This window comes from Suricata suricatta, chromosome 5 (genome assembly GCF_006229205.1).
Source record: "Suricata suricatta isolate VVHF042 chromosome 5, meerkat_22Aug2017_6uvM2_HiC, whole genome shotgun sequence".
Lineage (NCBI taxonomy): Eukaryota > Metazoa > Chordata > Mammalia > Carnivora > Herpestidae > Suricata > Suricata suricatta.
In genome coordinates, this window is record NC_043704.1 from 77,637,739 (window position 1) to 77,660,457 (window position 22,719).

A 22,719-nucleotide genomic window follows, 5' to 3' on the forward strand; every position below is an offset into this window, starting at 1 on the left:
GTGGTCCTGGTCAAGGCACAGTGCATCACGGGGCATGCTTTTTTCTCACTTGGAAGACAGGGGAGCAATTCCAGTCTTGAAGATCTTCTATAGTTCTAAAGTCTGTCACTGTTATTTTCTAAAACAGCTATGACTTTGAGTATACCTTGGCTGAGTCTTTATGTTTAAAGTGAGTTTCTTGTAGACAATGTATATTTAGGCCATCTCTATCTTTTAATTGGTGTATTTGGACCATTCATACTAAGGTAATTATTGGTTTTTGTGGGTGAATATTGACCATGTTTGCACCCGTTTTTTATTCATTGGATTTGTTATTTGAGCCCACTACCATCACCTGTTTTTCAAGCATGGTTTGGTTTTAATTGAGCATACTATATGATACCATTTTATATGCTCTCTTTGTATATCAATTACAATTAAACATTTGCCCCTGGATTCACAATATTCATTTTTAACTAATTTAAAATGCCTTCAAGTACTCCTACACTAGTTCATGTGTAGGGTAGGTGCCTTGTAACAAAAAAACCTTCTCCACTTCCTCTTTCTTGTCTCTTGGGACCCTCTTGCCATTTATTTCACTTAGCTCTATGCTTTAATCAATGAATGCACTGTTACTATTATTGCTTTAAACTGTTTTAGATCAAGGATAAGAAAGAAATTTATTTTACTTTCACTTGTTCTTTTTCGAATCCTCCTCTTTCCTTTCATACAGGAAAGATACTCTTATTCAAACCTATTACCTATATTATTTTCCTTCTGCTGCAAGGTCTTCCTTTAAGATTTACTGCAGGCAGGTCAGGTGGCAATAAATTGCCCTAGTTTTTGTCTGAAAGGTCTCTTTTTTCTTTCACTTATGAAGGATAATTTCACCAGACATAAAATTTTAGGTTTTTGGGTTTTCCCACCTCAATACTTTTAGCATTTCACTCTACTTTTTTTCTTGTTTGCATGAATAATTTTTAAATGTCTGCTGTAATTCTTATTTTTGTTCTCCTTCAGGTAAGGTGATTCCTTCTCCTCCTCCTTCACTCTTAATTTCTTTGAAGAGTTTCTGTGTCTTTGGTTTTCTACAATTCAAATATATTCCTCTAAGTGTGTGAGTGTGTGTGTGTGTGTGTGTGTGTGTGTGTGTGTGTGTGTGTGGTGTCTTGATTTTGATCATGTTTTAGGTTTCTTGTCTGAGCTTTGGATATCTGAGTTCTCTCTTTCATTAATTTGAGAAAGTCCTCAAACCATTATTACCCTAAATATTTCTTCTGTTATTTTCTCTCTTTTTCTGGGATTCTAATGACACAGATATTATACTTTTTGATACTATTCTTGGATGATCTTTTTATATTTTCATTCTTTTTTTTTTCTCCTTGCATTTCAGTTTGAGAAGAACCTATTGACTTATTTTCCAGTTTACTGCTTCTTTTCCTGGCTATGGACTATTGATGAGTCTATTGATGAGCCCATAAAAGGCATTTTCATTCTGGTTATAGTGTTTCGTGTGTTTGTTTGAATAGGCTTTTTTTTTTTTTTTGCAGCAGTTTTAGGTATACAGCAACTGAGCAGAGGTGAAGAGATTTCCCATATATCACCTACTTATGCATATGCACATCCCCCCATGGGCAACCAGAGTGGTACATTTGTGACACTTGGTGGGCTTACTTTGGCACATCATCGTTGCCCAAAGTCCATGGCTTATAGGAGGGTTCAGTCTTGGTATTGTACATTGTATGCAAATATATAATGACATGTATTTACTATTGTACCATACAGAAAAGTTGTACTCCCCTAAAACTACTCTGTGGTCTGCCTATCATCCCTGCCTCTCCCAAATCACTGGCCACATTGACACTTCTACAATTTCTATAGTTTTGCCTTTTCCACAATGTCATCTAGTTGTGATCCTACATTATGTAGCCTTTTCAAATAGCTTTCTTTTACTTAGTAAAATGCATTAAGGGTTCTTCCATATCTTTTTTATGTCTTGATAGTTCATTTCTTCTTAGCACCAATATTTCATTTTCTGGACATACCAGTTTATCAATTTACCTGTTGAAGGACATCTTAGTTGCTTTCAGCTTTTGAAAACTATACATTAACATCTATATGTAGGCTTTTGTATGAACATTAGTTTTCAACTCACTTGAGAAAATACAAAGGAGCACAATTACTGGATCATGTTATAAGGGTATTTTTAGTTTTGTTAAAAACTGCCAAACTGTCTTCCAAAGTGGCTATGTCATTTTGCGTTCCCCTCAGCAATGAATAAGGGTTCATGCTGCTTCACATCTTTGCCAGCATTTGGTGTTGTCAGTGTTTTGGATTTTGGCCATTCTAATAGATGTGCAGTGGTATCACATTGTTTTAATTTGCAATTCCATAATGCCATAAATTATTGAGTGTATTTTCATATGTTTCTTTTCCATGTGTTTATCTTCCTTGGGGAGGTGTCTGTTCAGGTCTTTTGCCCACTTTTTAATCAGGTTGTTCATTTTCTTATTGTCGGGCTTTAGCAGTTGTTTATATTTTTTGGATAATAGTCCTTTTCCAGGTCTGTCTTTGGCAAATATTTTCTCCCAGTCTGTGGTTTGTCTTCTCATTTTTTAACAGTCTCTCTCACAAAGAAGTTGTAATTTTAATGAAATCCAGCTTATCAATTATATTTTCACTTATTATGACTTTGATGTTATATACAAAAAGTCATCACCATACCCAAGGTTCATCTAGATTTTCTCCTGTTATAGGAGATTTATAGTTTTGAGTTTTATATTTAGGTCTATTATGCATAAATTTAAAGTTGATATCTATGAAGGGTGTAAGGTCTGTGTCAAGCTGTGTGTGTGTGTGTGTGTGTGTGTGTGTGTGTGTGTTTTGCGTGTGGTTGTCTGGCACAATTTGTTGAAAAGGCTATCTTTTCTCCATTGCATTACCTTTATTCTTTGTCAGAGATCAGTTGGCTATACAATGATACTGCAATCATGTTGTAGGGTGACAGGGTAGCCATACTTGTTGTGAGGATAGCATAACATAGACTTGCTGAATCATGGAAATTAAGGTAACATTGTGTTTCAACTACACTTCAATTAAAAGAAAAAAGATAAGTTGGTTATATTTATGTGGGTCTATTTCTGGGCTCTTGATTCCCTTTCATTGATTTATCTATCGTTTTACCAATACAACACTGTCTTGATAATGGTAGCTTTATGTTAAGTCTTGAATTTGAGTATTGTCGGTCTTCCAACGTTTCCTCCTTCAATAATGGGTTTACTGTCCTGTGTCTTTTATCTCTCCATATAAACTTTTAAAATCAGTCTTTCAATATCAAAACAATTTCCTGCTATTTTATATGGATTATATTGAACATGTATATCAGATTGAGAGGAACTAATGTTCTGAGAATATTGAATCTTCTTATCCATAAACATGGAATAGCTCTCCATTCAGTTGTACATTGGCTCCTTTCATCAGTTTTTTGTAGATGTACTCATATAGATCTTATCCGTATTTTGTTAGATTTATACCTAAGTAATTGTGTGCTAATTTAATTTTTTTATTTCAAATTCCACTTGTTTACTGTTAATATACAGGAAAGAAATTGACTTTTTTACATTAAACTTACATATTACAACTTTGTTTATAATTATTAGCTCCATATGTTTTGTTGTTTTTGTTGTTGTTGATTAGGATTCCCTACATAGACAATCATATCAGCAAAAAAAAAAAAAAAACCACACACACAAAAGTTTTATATCTTCCTTCCCAGACTATATGTCTTTAATTTCCTTTCCTCGCTTCACTGTATTAGTTTGGACTTCAAATAAGAAATTGAAAGCAGGGGCACCTGGGTGGCTCAGTCAGTTAAGCATCTAACTTCAGCTCACGGTTGGTTCATGAGTTCAAGCCCCGCCCCACATTGGGCTCTGTGCTGACAGCTCAGAGCCTGGAGCTTACTTCAGTTTCTGTGTCTCCCTCTTTCTCTTCCCTGCCCCTGCTCATGCTCTGTCTCTCAGAAATGCATAAACATTAAAAAATAATTTTAAAAATATTGAAAGCAGTGGTGAGAGAGGACATCCTTGCCTATTTCTAATCTTAGCAGGAAGGCTTCTGGTTTCTCATCATTAGATATGTTAGCTGTAGGTTTGTGTAGTGTTTTTTTTTTTTTTTTAATGAATTTGAGACTAGTTTGCTGAGAGTTTGTGTCATGAATGGGTGTTAGATTCTGTCAAATGCTTTCTTGGCATCTGTTGATATGATGGTGTGGTTTGTCTTATTTAGCCTATTAATGTGATGGATTACATTAGTTGATTTTTGAATGTTGAACCAGTCTTGCATATCTGGGACAAACTGTAGTGTTTATAATATTTTTTATTTCTATCATCTCCTTCTGATTCTTAAAATTTCCATTTCTCTTCTTACATAATTCATCTGGTTTTTTTTCAGATTTTTGAGTTTTCGTATTAGAGCCCTTACCATACTAATCTTCTGTTGCATGATTCCAACACCTATATCATATCTGAGACTGGTTACAATGATTGTTTTGTTTTGTTTTGTTTTGTTTTTAATACTGTGACTTTTCTACCTTTTACATTCTTGGGAATTTGCTGAAAACTGGACATGCAATAAAATGATAGGAACAAATAAATTTGCTTTTAGTTGGATATTTCATGTCAACACTGGTAGAAGTTAGGCTATAATTAAAGTTTGCAGTAGGTATAGGTGTCAAAAACTTCAACTTCCTCTAGTGTCGTTATTTTTATTTCTTTTTCTTTCTTTCTTTCTTTTTTTTTTTTTTTTTTGATTTTTAGTTTTCCTCTATGAGAGTCTGTGCCTTGCAGCTCTTTCTGTTGAATTTGCTGCTCTTATACTGGAGTCCACCTGAAATAGAGGTGAAATGTTGTGGATGAGAAGGCTATATAATATTTCAATTAAATCTCAGTTATTCTGTGTGTATCACAGGGATGTTATTTTCAGAAGTGTTTCTCCACTGATATAGCTTTATTCTTCCTGACCACTACTTCCTTTCAGACTGCAGTATTCCTGATCTATTTCTTTGAACCTGACAATGTCAACAATGTTATCTTTTCTCCTTATTAAGATATTAAGCCTGAATGGGACTTGAGTGAGAAGATTCCCAACTAATGAGCTTCTGACCAAGTCTTTCCTTCTGGGTAACAGTCTTTCTATGGCATTATGGAGTAAACCATTTATTTCACAATGGTTTCTCCTTCCCTCCCCTTCAATGGACGATTTTGCTCCGTCTCCATTTTGAGAACCTGGTGAGTCTCCTGGTAGAAGCACAAGAAAGGGTAGGTCTCCTTTAAGACCGAAGTTCCAGGGTGCCTGCGTGGCTCAGTCGGTTGGGCATCCGGCTTCGGCTCAGGTCAGATCTCACGGTTTGTGGGTTCGAGCCCCGCGTTGGGCTCTGTGCTGACAGCTAGCTCAAAGCCTGGAGCCTGTTTCAGATTCTGTATCTCCCTCTCTCTCTGACCCTCCCCTGCTCGCACTGTATCTCTCTGTCTCTCAAAAATAAATACAAAGCATTAAAACAAAAAAAAAAAAAAAACAAAAAAAAAAGACCGAAGTTCCAAGGGATCTGTCAGTGCTGAACTAGTTGGCGCAACCTCCAGTAACTAAATATTGTTACCAGTTAAATGTTCCTCCCACTTTATGGCTTCGATTATAGCGAGGTAGATCTATACTGTGTCTCTCTGGATGATTCTATCATTCTAGGGTTTATGGTAGCAATTCATCCTGCAACTTTAGTTCACTGATGGGTCCAAGAAAAGTAACTGGCTTTGGCTTTGTCCAGCTTTTTTGTTGTTGTTGTTGTTGTTGTTCAAAGGCAAAGAGTGACATCCTCGAAGCTCCTTACATGTTGAGGTGAAACCAGGAGTCTTTGATTTTTAAAGATTTTATAGAAGCAGACGTCTCAATTTCCATTTAATTGCATTCCAATAGACTAAAAGTAGCTATTAAAAATATTACTAATGTTCCTTTCACTTTTGCAAATTCTGTGAATCCCTGAGAAGATAAACAATGATATTTGTCTCATTACTGATGATCAAAGCTTGAAATCACTATGAAATTCATTGCAAGGAGCTACAGTTCAAGAGCTGTCTCATGATCTTCCCACTCAGGTGTTCTCAGTGGAATGCAAAAGCTAGAATTTGGCTTTTCTCCACCAACCCAATTAAGATCCCTTCCAGCTCATCAAGCTGAACAAAAATTACATTGAGGGCATGTGACAATGGAAAATAAGAGGACATGGCATGAAAGAGTTGAGCCAAGAAATTTTATGCTGAAATCTGAGTGTGAGGTATCTTAGTACAAGAGTGATTTCTGAATAACTAGGTCATTAAAGCAACTACGAAAGGGTTTGTAATTTGTATATTTTTCAATTTATTCTGTTGGTTATTCCTTTAGAGTTTTTTTGGGTATATTGATATTTTTTATAAAAAGGCATTACAACATTGGCATAACTGAGAACTTTCATCTTTTGTAAGATAAACATTAGTAACACCAGATCTATTCCATAAAAAAAAATCTAAAAATACTTCTTTAAATTAATTTAAAAGGCTTTATACACCAAAAATTTGTACATTTTTTACTTCTTAGTAAATTCCCTAATTGCAACCTTAGAAACTTTTAGGTTCTAATATCAAAGCTGTTAAACAAAATAATCATGAGTTGATCTAAGATTAAACAGATCTTCTTGTCATTTAACATGTAGAGGAAAATGCAACCTATCTTCCTTTCATATACATTTCTCTCTTAATAATTTGTATTTCATTTTGTCACAAATGATACTTGTCATCTGTTTATTTGGCATGATTACATTTTTAAACAAAAACAACATGCTTTTACTTATTTATTTATTTCATATGTTTAGTGATATACTTCAACTGGTTTTGTATTTTAAGATATTTGCTGGCAAATGGGTCTCATATTTGCCCAGCTTTAGCTAATAAGCACAAAGTTGTCTCACAGATAAATGGGAGATTAGGCATATAGCATTTACCATGAATAACATAAACACACATAAAGAGAGAATCTGATCATCATTTGATTCTTTAATCTTGTCAGCCCTAGTAGAGGGTGGGCTGAAATTCAACCATTTCTTCCCCAACCACAAAGGACCACATGAAAGACTTGAGATGACTCTACCTAACACACTCTTTTTAGAGCTAAAATAACAAAGACTAAGAATCTACTTAGATATAATCCCTTTAAAAATATAAATGTTATAGACAACTAGACAAGCATCTTATTATAAATGAAACATGGTTTAGGGCAAACACTTCAAGAAAATTAAACACTCAAAGAATTTTTACTTAACAATTACAGCTCATGAAATCTTGTCTACCATATATCCAAAAGAGTCAGGTTTTAGGTAGACTCTACTGAGACATCTGAAAAATAAGGTTATTTGCATATTAGTATTCTAAATGTAACAGCTACAACAACAACATGTTCAGCAGGTACCGTGATTTGAAAAGAAAACTGTACTTGTTTTGATTTAATCAGTCTAAATGTAAGAGATAACTATTAAAAATTTTAGGAGAATTATGAGATAGTTCATAATAGTTACATACACTAGGAACAACTCAGAAACTTAGACATAAGAAAGAAAAAATATAGCGGATCTCATTGGCCAAGTCACCAAAGAGAAATGATCTCATGCCAAAACTAGAGTAAACACCTATTATATATATTAACATATTCAAAGGAAGAATATAATAGAGTGGAATAGAGAATTTCTTGGTACTTGGTCAGGGCTGAGGAATAAAAAGAGAGGTACATTCTTCTGGGTCTCTAGCTCTGTTCTGACACCTGTATATTCTGGTATATGAGTATTTATATGTTCCTTTCAGTATGTGTATCTTTTTTGGAGTTATATGGACATGGACAGATCAGGTTATCAAATTATGTGTTACCTCCATGTTTCTGCTATGCCACATTCATCTAGCAACATTCTGAATCTAATTTGCTATCCCCTACAATATGTCTACAGGAAAAGAGTATGCTTATCAGTCAACAGAATCTTATTCAAGGTGGTCATACTTCTCATTATGAGTTAACACACTGACTTTCCATTTTCACAAATCAATCTTGGAATGTTTGGTTAATGAAGAAATTGATCTGATTGTGTGCTGAAACATCAGGCTTGTAAGCTTTCAAGGCTGAGAGCTAGCTTTAGATGAACATACACTTAGGTAAGGCCATGCTGTGGAAATGAGATGCCCTTTTACAGATGTCACCCACGTGCCAAATAAGGTCCATCTACAAACTTCAACAATTGTATTGGTCACCTTTTGAAATATATCCTTGATACCACCACTATTGACCACTCTGGTACAAAACACCATCAACTCCCATTTGGAACAAAAGCCTCTGGACTTGGTCTCTATGGTCTATTTCCCCACAGAGCACACAACCAAAGTGATTCTTGAAAATAGAAGAAAAAATGAGATCCTTAGGAAAGAAATATCAATCCTTCATTACATCCACTTTCTGAAGCCCTGCTCTCTGAAAATTGACCTCACCTCTTAACTCTGTTGTTGTTCACTCTGTTTTAGCCTCTCTGATCTCCATGCAGTCCCTGCCTGGGGTTGTCTTTCTCCCCCAGATTTCCTCCTTATTCCTTGTGGCTATCCACTCAAAGGTCACTTCATCTAAGAGGATTTAAAGATGACCATCCACTTAATAGAGTACTTCTTCCAAACCTGTCATTCTCTCTCTATACCCCTCACCTTGCCTCACTTTTATGCAGAGAATGTCTACCTTTCAAAATATCATGTGCTTATTTGTGGGCTGTAAGTAAGTTCCATGATATCAGTATGGAACAGCAACAAGTTTTTGCTCCCCAGTGTGTGGAATACGGGTTGGCACATAGATGGCACTCAGTACATTGCTTTTAATTTAATAGCCGCAAGAGAAAAAAATATGTAATAACAAAAAGGCTATTTGATTAGATTCCAGGATTGTAAGCCTGACTTTGCCCTCAAATGGGCATCTGTGTGACATCAGCAAGTCACTAGCTTACCACTTTCAAGTTCTTTATCTAGAAGATGGAAATATAGGAGTGTGGCTCAAATCCTATATGTGAAAGGTTTTTTTATGATAAAACCCTGAACAACTGTGAGAGTTTGGGACAAATAAGATGTCCAAGCTTACAAACAAGACAGGTGGCCAAGTTTCATGAGAGCACTGTATTCTGAGTGTCTAATGGTGATTGTGTATCTTGGTTCCTCCATTGACCAGCTCTGTGATGTTGAGTCATTTATCAAACTCTTTTAAGCTTCATTCCCCTGATGAAAAAGAAACTCTTTGTTTTCTTAATATGATTTTTAACCCCTCATTTTAAAGAAATTATATCTTATAATCAGGAAAAACAATATAACTAGTAGTGACTAGGGACTTTTTATTAGCTCTTTCCACATAACTCATCAGCTAACAATAATTTACAGAACACGTACATGTGCCTAGCACTGTTTTAGATGTTTGGGATAAATCAGGGCACAAAAGAGACAAATATTGTGCCTTTGTGGAGTTTAACTTCCACAGTGAAGAGACAAATAAAAAACATAAAAAGTAAATGAAATAGTATTTTTGAAAAATGTTACATGGACAAAATAGTATAGTAAAAAGCTGGGGATGTAAGGAAAGGGGTCAGGTTGCAATTTAAAAGAGGCCATGACATTTGAGCACACAGTCATTGAAAGACTTTCTTTTTTCCTCTTCTCCCTGTCCCCCTTTTTTCCCTTAAAATTTGAAACTATTGCTTCCATGTATTGACTATTGTGACTGATGCTGCAATGAACATAGTGGTGCATCAAAAATTGAAACTATACTATAAATCTATTTTATTTAAAATTATAGAAAATGTATTCCCACTGAGTAGCACATTATAATAATAAACCTTTGAAGAAATACTATGATAAAAGACCTTTAAAATTAGTTGTTTCATCCTTGCATGCAGGAATCTGTAAACATCTTAATTATGACATACAGGTGATCTTATGGGGTCTCTAATATGAATTTCCTTAAAAGAAGTAATATTTTGTATCCATTCGGCAGTGGATGGACCTTTCCATAATTTAGCTATTGTAGATAATGCTGCTACAAATATCAGGATTCATGTATCCCTTTGAATTAGTATTTTTGTATTCTTTGGGCACATACCTAGTAGTGCAAATGATGGATCATAGGGTAGTTCTATTTTTAACTTTTGGAGGGACCTCCATATAGTTTTCCAGAGTGGCTGCACCAGTTTGCATTACCACCAACAGTGCAAGAGGGTTCTCCTTTCTCCACATCCTTGCCAATACCTGTTGTTTCCTGTGTTGTTTTTGGCCATGAAGTTGTGGTATATATGAATGGAATATTAGTCAGCCATTAAAAAGCCATGCTGTTGCCATTTACAACATGGATGGAGCCAGAGTATTATGCTGAATGAAATAAGTCAGAGAAAGATAAACGCCACATGATTTCACTCATAAGTGGAATTTAAGAAACAAAACAAATGAGTAAAGGAAGAGAGAGAGAGAGAGAGAGAGAGAGAGAGAGAAAGAGTGAGGGGGGAAAACCAAAAAACAGACTCTTAACTATAATAAAAACCTGATGGCTACCAGAAAAGAGGTGGGGGGGTGGTACAAAGGTGATGAGGACTAAGGAGTACACATGTGATCAGCACTGGGTGTTGTATGAAAGTGTCGAATCACCAAATTGTACACTTGAAACTATTATTACATTAATATGTTAACTAACTGGAATTTAAACAAAAACTTAAAAAGTAAAAGAAGCAATAGTTTCATTGCAAATGAAATAAATTGCAATATCTTTAAAACTCATGCATATTCTGTAGACCAGGGTTTTGGGAATTCATGATTTTTAGTGTTAACTTTTCTATTCTTGGAAACATCCATAGGAAGGGAACAGAGGAAGGCAAGACCCCTCGTTTGTCCCCCACATTCTTAGGGCAGCTACATGCACACCGCCCAGGTAGTTGTACTTTGTAAGACGAGGGTGGTTAAAGCCTTGTGTGGTTTTGCAATGGCTTTTTAGGCTAAAACAATGAATCATTTCTCTCCATCAGTCTCCTCGATTCTATTGTGTGACTAAGAAGCCACCAGAGAAGGAACTTTTGAGTTGGGGCCTCTAAGAGAGAGGCTGTTGAGATAGGTTAGATTTAATAACTTTGGTCACCTACTCATCACAGACCATAGACCTATGGACCAGTCACTGTCTTAGCACAAATACTACTCCGATTTTTAGAAAAATGTTATGCTCCAGTGATGACCTAGTTTTTAGGGCATGACTAATCACTAAAAAGTCCAGAATAACAGAATAGCCTAAAATTTGAACCTAAAGAACCACATCAGCATTTAGATTGCTGTTTATAGTGACCCTCCTTGGTGTTTAAAACCTTTCAACCTACAAGCTGCGGTTCAACTTTAATGTCTATTTATTAGGACTTCTGGAGTTTTGGAAGTGATAAGGTGCTAGACAAATGCTATTATTTATAGTCCTGTCCCCGTTCAATGAAAAGGCTGCTGCTGCCAGAAGTAGCATTAGTTACCCAGCCAGATAGTTTCATTACAGGGTTCCCATTGGTTGAGAATGAGCAGAATTCTTGAGCAATGAAAATCATGGCACTCCCTGGTGACTGAAGAAGCCTGAAACATTCAGACCCAAGCTGCCTCTGGTTTTCAGTAGTGTCTGCCCAACACAGGGTCTCACGTGGTTTGCCGTGATGACCAAAACCGTTTTGTCAGGGAATAAATTATGGATGTGGTCAGCAACTATTGCTAGTCTCAAACCCAATTCATTTGCCTTCCTCATTTTCGTTTTCAATATTTTGGCCAAGATTTATTTCTGTTATAAGGAGACAAATTCCCCTAGGCCAGGCTCCTATCTGCCTACATCTTCCATTTGGTCCTTTATTTGGTGTAGGTCCACGCATCAAGGGAGGAAAAGGTGGTAGAGGAGTGAGGAGGAGGGTACAAAGTATACAAATATGGAACAAAAACATCTCAACTTGGTAACATTCCCCTCTTGAGATTGTTTTTCTAGAATGTAAATGATTAGTTTTATGGTCTCTAAGTATAATTTTAAAAAGGCAAAACTTATGACAAAAACCATTCCTACATAAACTTTACTGAGCATTAGGTTGCTTTCTGTAAATATATGTTCCATGGGATGATCCCAAGGAAATAACTCAAAAGGAAGCTGGCTGTATAATATTTAAACTTTTAATAAGAATTATAAAATTAAATAAAAAAATTAGTAAAAATTATAGCAAACCAAATGCTCATTACTGGAAATAAATATCTTAAGTGGCATTAATACTAAGATCCCCATGCAGTTACTTATGTTAAATGCAAAAATATATGGCAAATTAGAAGTTATTTATATAATGAATAAAACATTGAAATTATTTTTTAAATGTTTATTTTGAGAGAGAGAGAGAGAAGAGTGAGCAGGGGAGGGGTAGAGAGAGGGAGAAAGAAGATGTCAAGCAGGCTCCATGCTGTCAGCACACAGCCCAATGAGGGGCTCTAGCCCACTAACAGTGAGCTCATGACCTGAATTGAAACCAAGAGTTGGATGCTCAACTGACTGAACCACCCAGTCTCCCCAAACATTGAAATCATTTTATTATAACTTTTATGTGTAAAAAATTATGGACCTAGAAGATGCCATAGAAAATAATTGTTTTAATATATTTTTCCTTGTTGGCTTCCATCTTTGTTGGGAACATGTTATTTATCTAATAAATAGTTTTTGATATCATTAATACCAAGTCACAATACCTTTATCTGTAAATGCCTAAAGTGTTTTAACATTTTTTTCTTCCGTAGCATTAATGATCTTCATAGTTACTGTACATTTAATTCAGATGTTTCTAGAACCAGTGTTGCTACAGTAAAACTAGTACTAAAAACCTCCAAGTTTTTAAATTCCTTATCATATATACAAAATATAGGACAAAATATAGAACATTATTTTATGACAGTTGTTCTAAATTCTTGCTCAGTTATGTTGCTTATAATCTGTTTTGAGCAATTCTGTAGCTGTGACTTCTTCCTGGAATTTCTTTAGAGGAGAGCTTTTCCATTTCATCATTTTAGCTAGCTTTCTGTCTCTTGTCAGTTTTAAAAGCTTGTTATGTACTCTGCACCTGTGAGTACTGCTCTATTAGAGGGGGCTCATTGACTGTCCATGGCCTGTCCATTCAGGAGGTGTTCTTTTAATGGTGTTCCTTGGTCTCTCTTGTTGTGCCTTTGGTTATTTTATTTCCTTACTGGTGTTGATATTTGGGACCCTCCACCATGTGTACGTGGGCTTATTTCTTGAAGTAGCTCTGTGAGGCTGTCTTCTTAGTGGACTCTGTCTCTTTTCTCCCCAGATGCTTGTTCAGAGTCATATGGCTTCAGTCCTTCATGGTTTTAGAGATGCGGGCAGGCGAAAAAGTATGGAGCTCCCTATTTCTCCTCCATCTTGTCGGGAATTCTATTGAACATTATTGAATAGTTTTGTAGTTGACAATGTTGAACTATTTAAAGCATTATCACTTCCCTCTATTTCTTGTTACCCCAACCAGCAGTATTATCAATGTATTTAAATGTTAATTTACAAAATTCCTTTAAAATGTGCTTAGCAATTCAGATAAACTAGATACTAGAAAAAAACCCTTTTTTATAAAACCAAAAATTATATATTTTGGAAGTTTTATGTGTTTTTATGTTGGATATGTTACTGTCACAATTTCTTATTTTTTGCTTACAAAATGCCCCAGTTTCACTTTTGCAGAGCAAAGCATGGACTGATTTTAAAAAAATGTGCTTTGTGATATATTTAGCCTTTTCATATATATTCTGTCTTCCCAAGAAGCGAATAAATACAGAGCTTCTGTGAAAGGAAAAAAAAAGAAGATAGGAAGGGAAGGAGAAAAGTAGAAAAGGGGGAAGAAAGCTTTCCATGTTACTTCTTTGAAGGATTCAAGAATTGGAAGTAAAATTGCATATAAATTGTATGTCGGAAGATAAAGTGTACCTCAAATGCCAAATAGAAGGCTTGGTAGTGCCTTTATAGGGAGGACAACACTGCAGGCTTCTGCTCAGCGAGAAGACTGGATTCTACATGAGATTCTGTAGAAAGCGTGTCAGTGCACACACAACTTCTAGAATGACCTGTACTCACCAGCATTAACTTGAGGATAAGTCATCCATTAATATGCCAAATTTTAGTAAAGAAATCTAAATTAGATCCACATCAGCCTCTGCAGGATATTAAAATATCGCTGACACAGGTAGAGAGATGGATCACATTTGATAGTATCAAATAAGATGCTGAAAAAATTCATTTGGACAAGAAGGCTTTAGATTGCTCATAACTTCATTTGAAAACCCTGTCCAGCAGAAAGTTTTCATTCATTCCCCGAGATAACAAAGGTGTGAACAAGAAAAATAAAATGGAAACACATCTTATTAGCACTTTCTATTTTGAGGAGGTGGCAATATTATGGAGAAGTCAGAAGATATTTCTCTCAATGAGAGCATCAATAAATATACTATATTTATTTAATTTATGTCGTTAAGTAAATGACACTATTAAATGCAAGCATAAAATAGAAGTTTGGCTGAACCAGAAAAAAAATAGTAAAGAAAAGCTAATGATGAATTTCAAATAAAATATGTTAAAGTTTGGGATTTTTAAGGAAGCTCTAAAAACTATCTTGATGAAATGTTAGGATAAGATGAAGTGAACAGGTCAAGTGCAGTCAACAATTTTTAGGTATAACATATTTAACTTTAGAGGGCAAAGTTTATTACAGTGTTATCTCTACTATGAATTTGTAAGTTCTCTATTATTTATTTCAATCAACCCCACTATTTGTAAGGGGGGAAAAAAAGCTTACATTAAAACTCTAACTTGGGTAAACCATGTGGTTGATTAAATGATCACACCAACATCCAATTTTGTGCTTTTTGAGTCAAAATGCTTTATCAGTTTTAACATATTTATGATGCTGGTTTTCCCCTCAATTATGAGAGAGCTCACCAAGTTCATGGAAAGTGAGAATGGGTGTTTTCTGTTCAACTGGACAAATTAAGCTTGCTCATTTGAAAAAAAAATAAAAAAGAAAAATGTACTCGAAATTTGAAAGTGGCAAGGGGATTTTGAGCCTGATAGTTCATTCTGAACTTTAAAGAGTCTAATTCAGAATTAAGACTCAGATATAAGTGAAGAATAGAAGGCAAACAATAAGAACAGAGTGACAATTAATTCTCTCCATTCAAATTATCTCCTAAATATTATGGCTTAAGGTAAAACCAACATGTTAATAACTGTCATTTCCAAAACCTTGACTAACCAATAAGTACACATCACCTCATGTCCATTTCTCATCTATTTTAAATGGAACAAAGTGACTTTCAGGGGGTTGGAAGCACATAATTACATAGACTAAAGTCTTTGGACTTTGATCATAATTATAGTGCTTTATCCATCCATCACTTGTTGCTTGAGGACTGTTCCTTGGCGAGTTATTTAAAGGAGATAGGAACTCTGTCAGGACAAATTTGAGCTGCAAAACAGCTAATCAGAAACTTGGCTCTCTTGACTTAAAGCAGATTGAAAATTGCTACTTTAATCTCACAATCCATTTGGCTCTTAAGTAAAGTGAGAACATGAAGTCTCTCTTTAAAAAGGCATGTGTCTGTTGTTCATATCATTGGGGACCTTTTTATAAGCTTCTATTGGGACACTGGGTACAAGTTTGCCTCACTATAGTGGTCTCAAAATTGGTTGTACAAACAAATGAATCATCTGCAGTGTTTGCTAGAAAATGCTAATTTTGAATTCCTTCCCCTCACCCTCAGTTTCCCAGAGAGATGTATCCATGTAATTGTAAACCTAAAATTAACTGGGAACCTTATATCATCAGAAAATCTAGAGCTGTTTATCTCAATAGTGGTCTGAGAACTACAGAAATCAGCATGGTTTGTTTTTGTTTACAGTGTCATCCCAAGGCTCCACCTGGAGTTATCAAATAATAGTCTCAGGCTGTTGATATAACATTTCTCTGAATTCTGGAAAACATCAGAAGTGAAAATGTACATTACTATGTTTTCCTGAATCTGAACTGGGGCACTACAGTTTTGGGCATGAGCTACCATCGAAGGGTTGAATATAATATACCTCCATGTAAAGCATGTTGAGGAACTTGAACAGAGGCTACTAACAAAGATCACCCTTCCAATTTGCTGCCTCCTGGGTAGGAGCCTTGCATTTGTAGTCCTCAGCAAGCAGGTGGCTTCCTACCCTCCCTTGAACTCTGCTGTATTACTTGTATGTATGTAATCCTACATTGGAGTCCCTGAGGTCTAGGATTATACCTCACTCTCACTTTCTACTGCCCCCAATCAGTACCAAGAAATAAATATAAGTAAATAAAATAAGTTTCTGGAATTCTTTAGTTAAATCAAAACCAAAAAAAAAATAATTTCAGTTTCTATATCTACAATTTGAGGTTAAAAATCCTTTACTTGGTGAATTAGTTTCCTATTGCTGCTGTAACAAATTACCGCGAACTTGTGATTTAAGCCAATACAAATGTGTGATCTTACAGTTCTGTAGGTCAGAAACCTGACACGTTCCCGCTGGACTAATGTCAAGGTACTGGCAGGGCTGCATTCCCTCTGGAGGCTGTAGAGGAAAATCTGTTACCTCGCCTTTCCCAGCGTCTAAAAGTGCTAGCCTTCCTTGGCTTATGATCCCCTTCTGTCTTCAAAATCTGTTAAGATGTTTTTCACATCACAATGCTGACTCTTTTTCTCCCTCCAATTTCCCTTTTTAAGGACTCTCATGATTACATTGAACCCACATGGCCAAGACGCCTGGGTGGATCAGTTGGATAAGCGTCCAACTGTCCGACTTTGGTTCAGGTCATGATCTCACAGTTCGTGGGTTAGAGCCCTGCATTGGGCTCTGTGCTGACAGCTCAGAGCCTGGAGCCTGCTTCCAATTCTCCCTCTCTCTCTCTCTCTCTCTCTCTCACGCTCTCTCTCTCTCTCTCTCTCTCTCTGAACACCTCTCCCACTTGTACTCTCTCTCTCAAAAATAAATAGATATTAAAATTTTTTTGAACCCACATGGGTAATTCAAGATACTCTACCTATTTTAAGGTCAGCTAAGTAGCAGCCTTAATTCCATCTGAAACCTTAATTCCCCTTTGCTGTATAATATAACATATTCACTGATTCTGGAGATTAGCACCTGGCCACCTTTGAGGCCTTTATTCTGGCTACCACACCTGCCCACCACCCACGTGGATGAGTTTTGTAAGGTTCATTAGCCGTAAAGTTCTATACAGTTGTAGTAAAACAATATGTCCTGTGGTAGAAATAACATTGAACTGGATCATGAGACTTAAATTCCAGATCTTGTTCTGATTCAATTTTGTTCTGTGATTTGGGGAAAATCACTTTCCCCCTCTGGAATTCAGATTTCTCAGTTCTGAAGTATAACTACTGGGAGAGATCAGCCAAGACCACACCAAGACCCATAATTGTTCTTAATTTAAAGATGATATGAAGCATAATGGAACTTAAGGTGTGCCTACATGAGGACACAATTCTTGCTGGAAAGGAATCCCCAGTCTGCTGGTGTGCTATACACACAGTTGCACAACTGAGCAATACACCAGGGGAATGCATTTCTGAGTTCTGTTGAGTTCATCTATAATTGCTCAGGTCCCAGCTGTGAACAGTAGAGCAGAGGCTGTAATCTCTATCTACTTTTTGAGGAAACTTTTACTTAAATAGCTTTAATGATTTCATGAACGTCATATAATCAGTGGTGGAGTTAAGACTGTTATTCAGAAATTTTGACAAGTTCTATGTGCACACTACCAACACACTTCCCTGCCTCTCTCCAAATAAATGCACTTAGCATGTAGAATTATAACATGTTGTACTTTGGGCTAACCACAAATAATCATAAAGTTCTTTTATAACTTACTCTTGTGAATATTGTAAGGCTTTGAAGCAGTTTTTTGTTGGTTACAACTGATGGATACGTTAGTCCCTGTTGACAAATTGTACCTTCATGCTTCTTTATGAACCAATTCTTCCAGCTTTCTGCCTTGCTTCAATTCAAGTACTGACAGAGACAACATACACAGACTGTAGCATGCCGGCTTGTTCCTGATAAACAGTGATTACGGAGATTACTATAATGATCAATCTTACTAAAAACTGGTTTGCAATGGATGGATACATACTTTGTCTCACACCAGAAATTGTACTATTATATGTTATATCAGTTTTGGAGATCTTTGCATGTGTGTACAGAACACTGTGGGCATATATTTCATTTTTGTACTTGCCGTGATCCTGATAGGATTAAGAGCACTTGAAAAAAGCGTGATTGTAGAGAGTTTGGTGAAGAGACTATTTATCAAGATAAAAGGGATAGGAGATGGCTTTTTGGAGTTAGTAGTGGCTGAGACTCGTTACCACTGCTAAGCTTGAAAGAAAGTGACAATAGGGACCAGTTACTTGAACTCAAGACACCTGGCCCTGTGGCTAGGGCATCTGACAGGACCTGCAGCCTTTAGTAAAAAAATCCAACAGGGAAGTGGGCCAGGAGAACATATACCCTAACTTCACTCCTGTGCCCTTCTAACCCAAGAGGAAACCAGAGGATAAAGGAACTGTCAGTGTAGTCTTTAGAAGTCAGTTTCCAGAGTACAGAAGGAGAAGAATGGAGGATGCATGTGGAGAGGCAAGCAGAGGACACCCAAGAGAGAAGTACACCTGCCCTTCTGTGATTTCATCTGATAAATGAAATGATCTTCCACTAAAAGTTTTTTGCCACCACACTTGCTTTTGGGATATATTTAGAAAACAGACTGAACAAAGTTGACCTTTCAGCTAGTAAAGCATAACATTTAGAATCAATATGTAATTTACACAGGAAATGCTTCTTACTCACCCATACACCATGTTAGGCAGTTTGAGCTTTTTCGAATAGAGGGACTGGCAAAAATAATACAAAAATCATCTTGCAAGTGGTTCAAATTTTAATGTTTAATTTTCTCTTATTTTTAGCCCTCAACTATCCTATTATATGAAGATTTAATCTTGGTTCATTTTTATCACTTTAACTGGTTTATTTTCAAAAAATTATATTTTGAAAGAAATTAATCTGTCTTTTAGAATTACGCCATTAAAAATCTATTTTAAAAACTAGATGGCAATCCTAAAAAAAAATACAGGATGAAAGAGGGCCTCAATTATTTCCCAGCAACACATTAACAGATTTAGCTTCTAAAATGCTTAACTTTAGATTCATTTTAAATGTTAACCTATTAAAATATAAACAGAACTTATTGTTCATAGGTTTCATTTTTCAGAAAATAGTAACTTACCCCATTGGCTCTTATTTATTTATCTAGCATAATTTCATCTACGCTTTGATATTTTTGTTAGAACTGAGTTAGCAATAACATGACAAGACTTGTAATTTTGCCCACCTTTTCTTCTTCTTTGTAATGGTCAATATCATCACAGGGGAAATCTAAGCTCTGTAGTTTTCATGCCTTCTGTGATTATCAGAAAAGTTTTTGCAAAGACTAAGTAAATTAGTGTTAATACTGGAGCATAAACAAACATATAGTATGGCAATGTGTTCAGGTGCAAAGAAAAAAAAAACCAGAGTGAAATTTCAATTTTAACTGAGAGAATGATTATCACAGTACTTTGAAATTGGCTTTTTGGGAATGGCATTAACATTCAGTAATAAATGATAATAGCATCTCTCATTTACTCTATTCTGTGATAGAAGGAAATCATGCATTAAAGCAGCTTGGAGTTAAGAATAACAAGATATCTTGTTCTTTCCTTTTTTGAAAATTCCCTTTCATGACTTCTTTCAAAAGACAAGGTCAAGAAAAAGACAAATTTAACTATGTAGATGACTATGATTATGGAATGATTAAATTTGGTCTTTCTTAAAATAGATTGTGTAAACTGAGAACTACAAGGGTTGTCTGCTAAGAAAAAGCAACTCAAACCCATTCACTCACTAGGCATTAAAAAGAATATCATTTATTCTTACTTTGACAATATACAGTATCAGAGGTTTCTTATAGTGATAATCTACTTATTCATTTATTCACTAAGCAGTATAGATAGGAAAATAGTAATAATTCAGCTCTTAAAACATTTCAAAACATTTAAAATATTCAGCTCTTAAAACAAATTCAAATAGATAGGAAAATAGTAATAATTCAGCTCTTAAAACATTTCAAAACATTTAAAACATTCAGCTCTTAAAACAAATTCAAAACATTTAAAATATTTGAGGAAAATGTATCTGTTATTAAATATGTAAGTACCATTGAATTAAATAAATGAACATTACAGCCCATATCTTATTCATTTTGGCATTTCCAGGGACTTGCACAGAGTAGATGGTCAGTAACCAACGTTTTTTCTGCCCTTTGTTTGCCACTTAAGTTTTAATTACAAAGAGAGAGACCACAATCTTGTCTAACACAATTTATCAGGTGAATAAATGTTCCCTGACCCCCTGTGCCACTATCTCACAGCTCCCCATGTGCTTTTGTCCTTTCCCCAGAAGCAATACTCCCCATGATTAAAGTTCAGGGCATTCAGCAAAATGTAAAGCTATTTTAAAGTACTCTGGGTGTTTTGAATTTTACAACATGTCCAAAAGAGACAATTTTTGCTCCATGAATTAACAGATTGTTTGGACAGTATGAAAAGCAATTTTCTCATTTATATTTAAAGACTTCTCTCATCAATCACTAGAAATGCTTTGAAGATAGAGGTATATAGGATTGACGTGTGGCTTGCTAGTCAATAGAAGAAAGTTTTTTCTAGAGTTCAGGTAGAGCCAAGTACCTATTTAAAAAAGGTATCTGCAACGGAAGCATTATACAGCAAATGTTTTATCAGAGCTATGCTCTTAGAATAGCATTTCAAAAGAATTTCAGTAGGATAGAAAATTTTGAGTCTGGAAACAAATTTTGAGAACTAGAAAATGTTGGGTATTCTGCTCTCTACTGACCCCATCCTGAACTCCAAATCTAGTTTTCAAATTATCCAAGAACATCAACTCCAGAGCTATGCATTTTTTGTTAACATTGTCATTTACGGCAGCAGGAATCAAGTCTCCATTTTCATTTCCTATTTCAACCTGGAAAACCACAAACTTCCTTCTTCTCTCGCTCTCTCTCTTTTTTCCCTATTCTCCCTCTCTCTCCTTTCTCTGCCATTTACCTTTCTGCTTTATTTTTCTGCTTCTGCTTTCTCAGCCCACCAGAAACCTCACAGGAAGAGGAACAAAGTCTACATAGTCCACATTAGTGTCCTACGTGGTGACAAATCATATTAATGAAAAAGGTCACACATCTTCCTTAATTGCCTAGGCAATTTGACAGTAACTGAGCCCTGCCCAGAGAGCCCACTCCACTTCTAGTACAAGGTTCCAATAAGCACCGGTGGTGAATGACAAGTTAACCCCTTTGGAACCCCACCATTTTCAACACTCAGAGGACCTCTCTCATTAGTCTTATAAAATAAAGTACGAAATTCCAACATCAAATCTCATTCTGTTAAATTAACAACATCACACTGCTACATACGACTTAAATATCTCCCATAGTTTTATGACTGGAAAAACACTGTTCAGATTTCATTTACCAGTTTAAAAATAGCAAACTCTAATTTGAAACACATACACACACATCGTGCATGCTCGCTAATATTCCCTCTTAGTACTAGGCAAATGTTTCTTCCTATAAATGTAAATAAAATTCAGCACAATCCTAAATTTTAAAAGTCAGATTTGTCAAAAGATATTTGTTATGAAACAAATCAAGAAGAAAATATTTCTCAGAGCCAGAATGACAAGCCACAATCTGGTGGCATAACAATGGCTATTCATCTATTTTTAATGTATAAATCAAAAGTATTCTGTGTCTATTTTGACTTGAAAATAGTGCACAGATTATTATGTCCTTGTCCAATGATATTTCTCCTTCTTGGGTGGGTGAGTGATGAGCAAGGCAAAGAACAGAGTTTAAACATCCTAAAAGGGGAGTGGGGGGCGATGATAATGTTTTAAGAAACCATGGGAAATTTGTCTTCCAACCTTGTCACTTTGCAGGTCCAGACATGAACTAAAATCAGAAAAGATGCCCACAGACTGCTTTCAGTTCACAGAAAGTCCAAAATAATCTCTGTGCTCATAAACAAGGAGGGGTTGCTCTTTCTACACAGCAGAAACACTCATAATACACAAGGCACTCCAATTAAGTTCTGATAGAAGTTACGTCACGTTTCAACTCACCGCTGGATGTATGGGTCGGGACAGTACTGTAGGGTGGCACACCGTGAAGTTTCACAATTCATTTCCTTCAACTCTCTTTGACAATCAACAAGTGGAGAACAATTATAAAACATATACACAAATACCTGTGTATATATAGATATAAAGCCAGGAGGCGAAAAGCAATAGGGTCAAATGCTATCAGACATAGAAGTTTAGACACTTCCCCCTTCACACACATTTGCAAAGAGGCGGAGCGTTTCTTGATTTTAGCCAATGAGATTCGTCAAGTGACTAAAACATCAGAAACACTTGGTTCTTACCAGCTGGGCATCCTCTCTTAAGTTGTTCTTCCCCCTCTACCAA

The 22,719-nt window shown here is 35.7% G+C and overlaps 1 protein-coding gene across 4 annotated transcripts in view; it reads right to left on the reverse strand.

Moving 5' to 3' along the window:
• TP63 (tumor protein p63) overlaps positions 1–22,451 on the reverse strand; it is a 222,147-nt gene extending 199,696 nt beyond the window's left edge. For 3 of the 4 annotated variants that reach the window (XM_029939640.1, XM_029939641.1, XM_029939643.1), the window contains exon 1: positions 22,375–22,436. In XM_029939640.1, coding sequence (XP_029795500.1) covers positions 22,375–22,436 — 62 coding nt within the window. Of the gene's footprint in view, positions 1–22,374 lie in introns of all 4 variants that reach the window. The other variant, XM_029939639.1, reaches the window with a different exon arrangement.
• Positions 22,452–22,719: the final 268 nt, after the last annotated feature.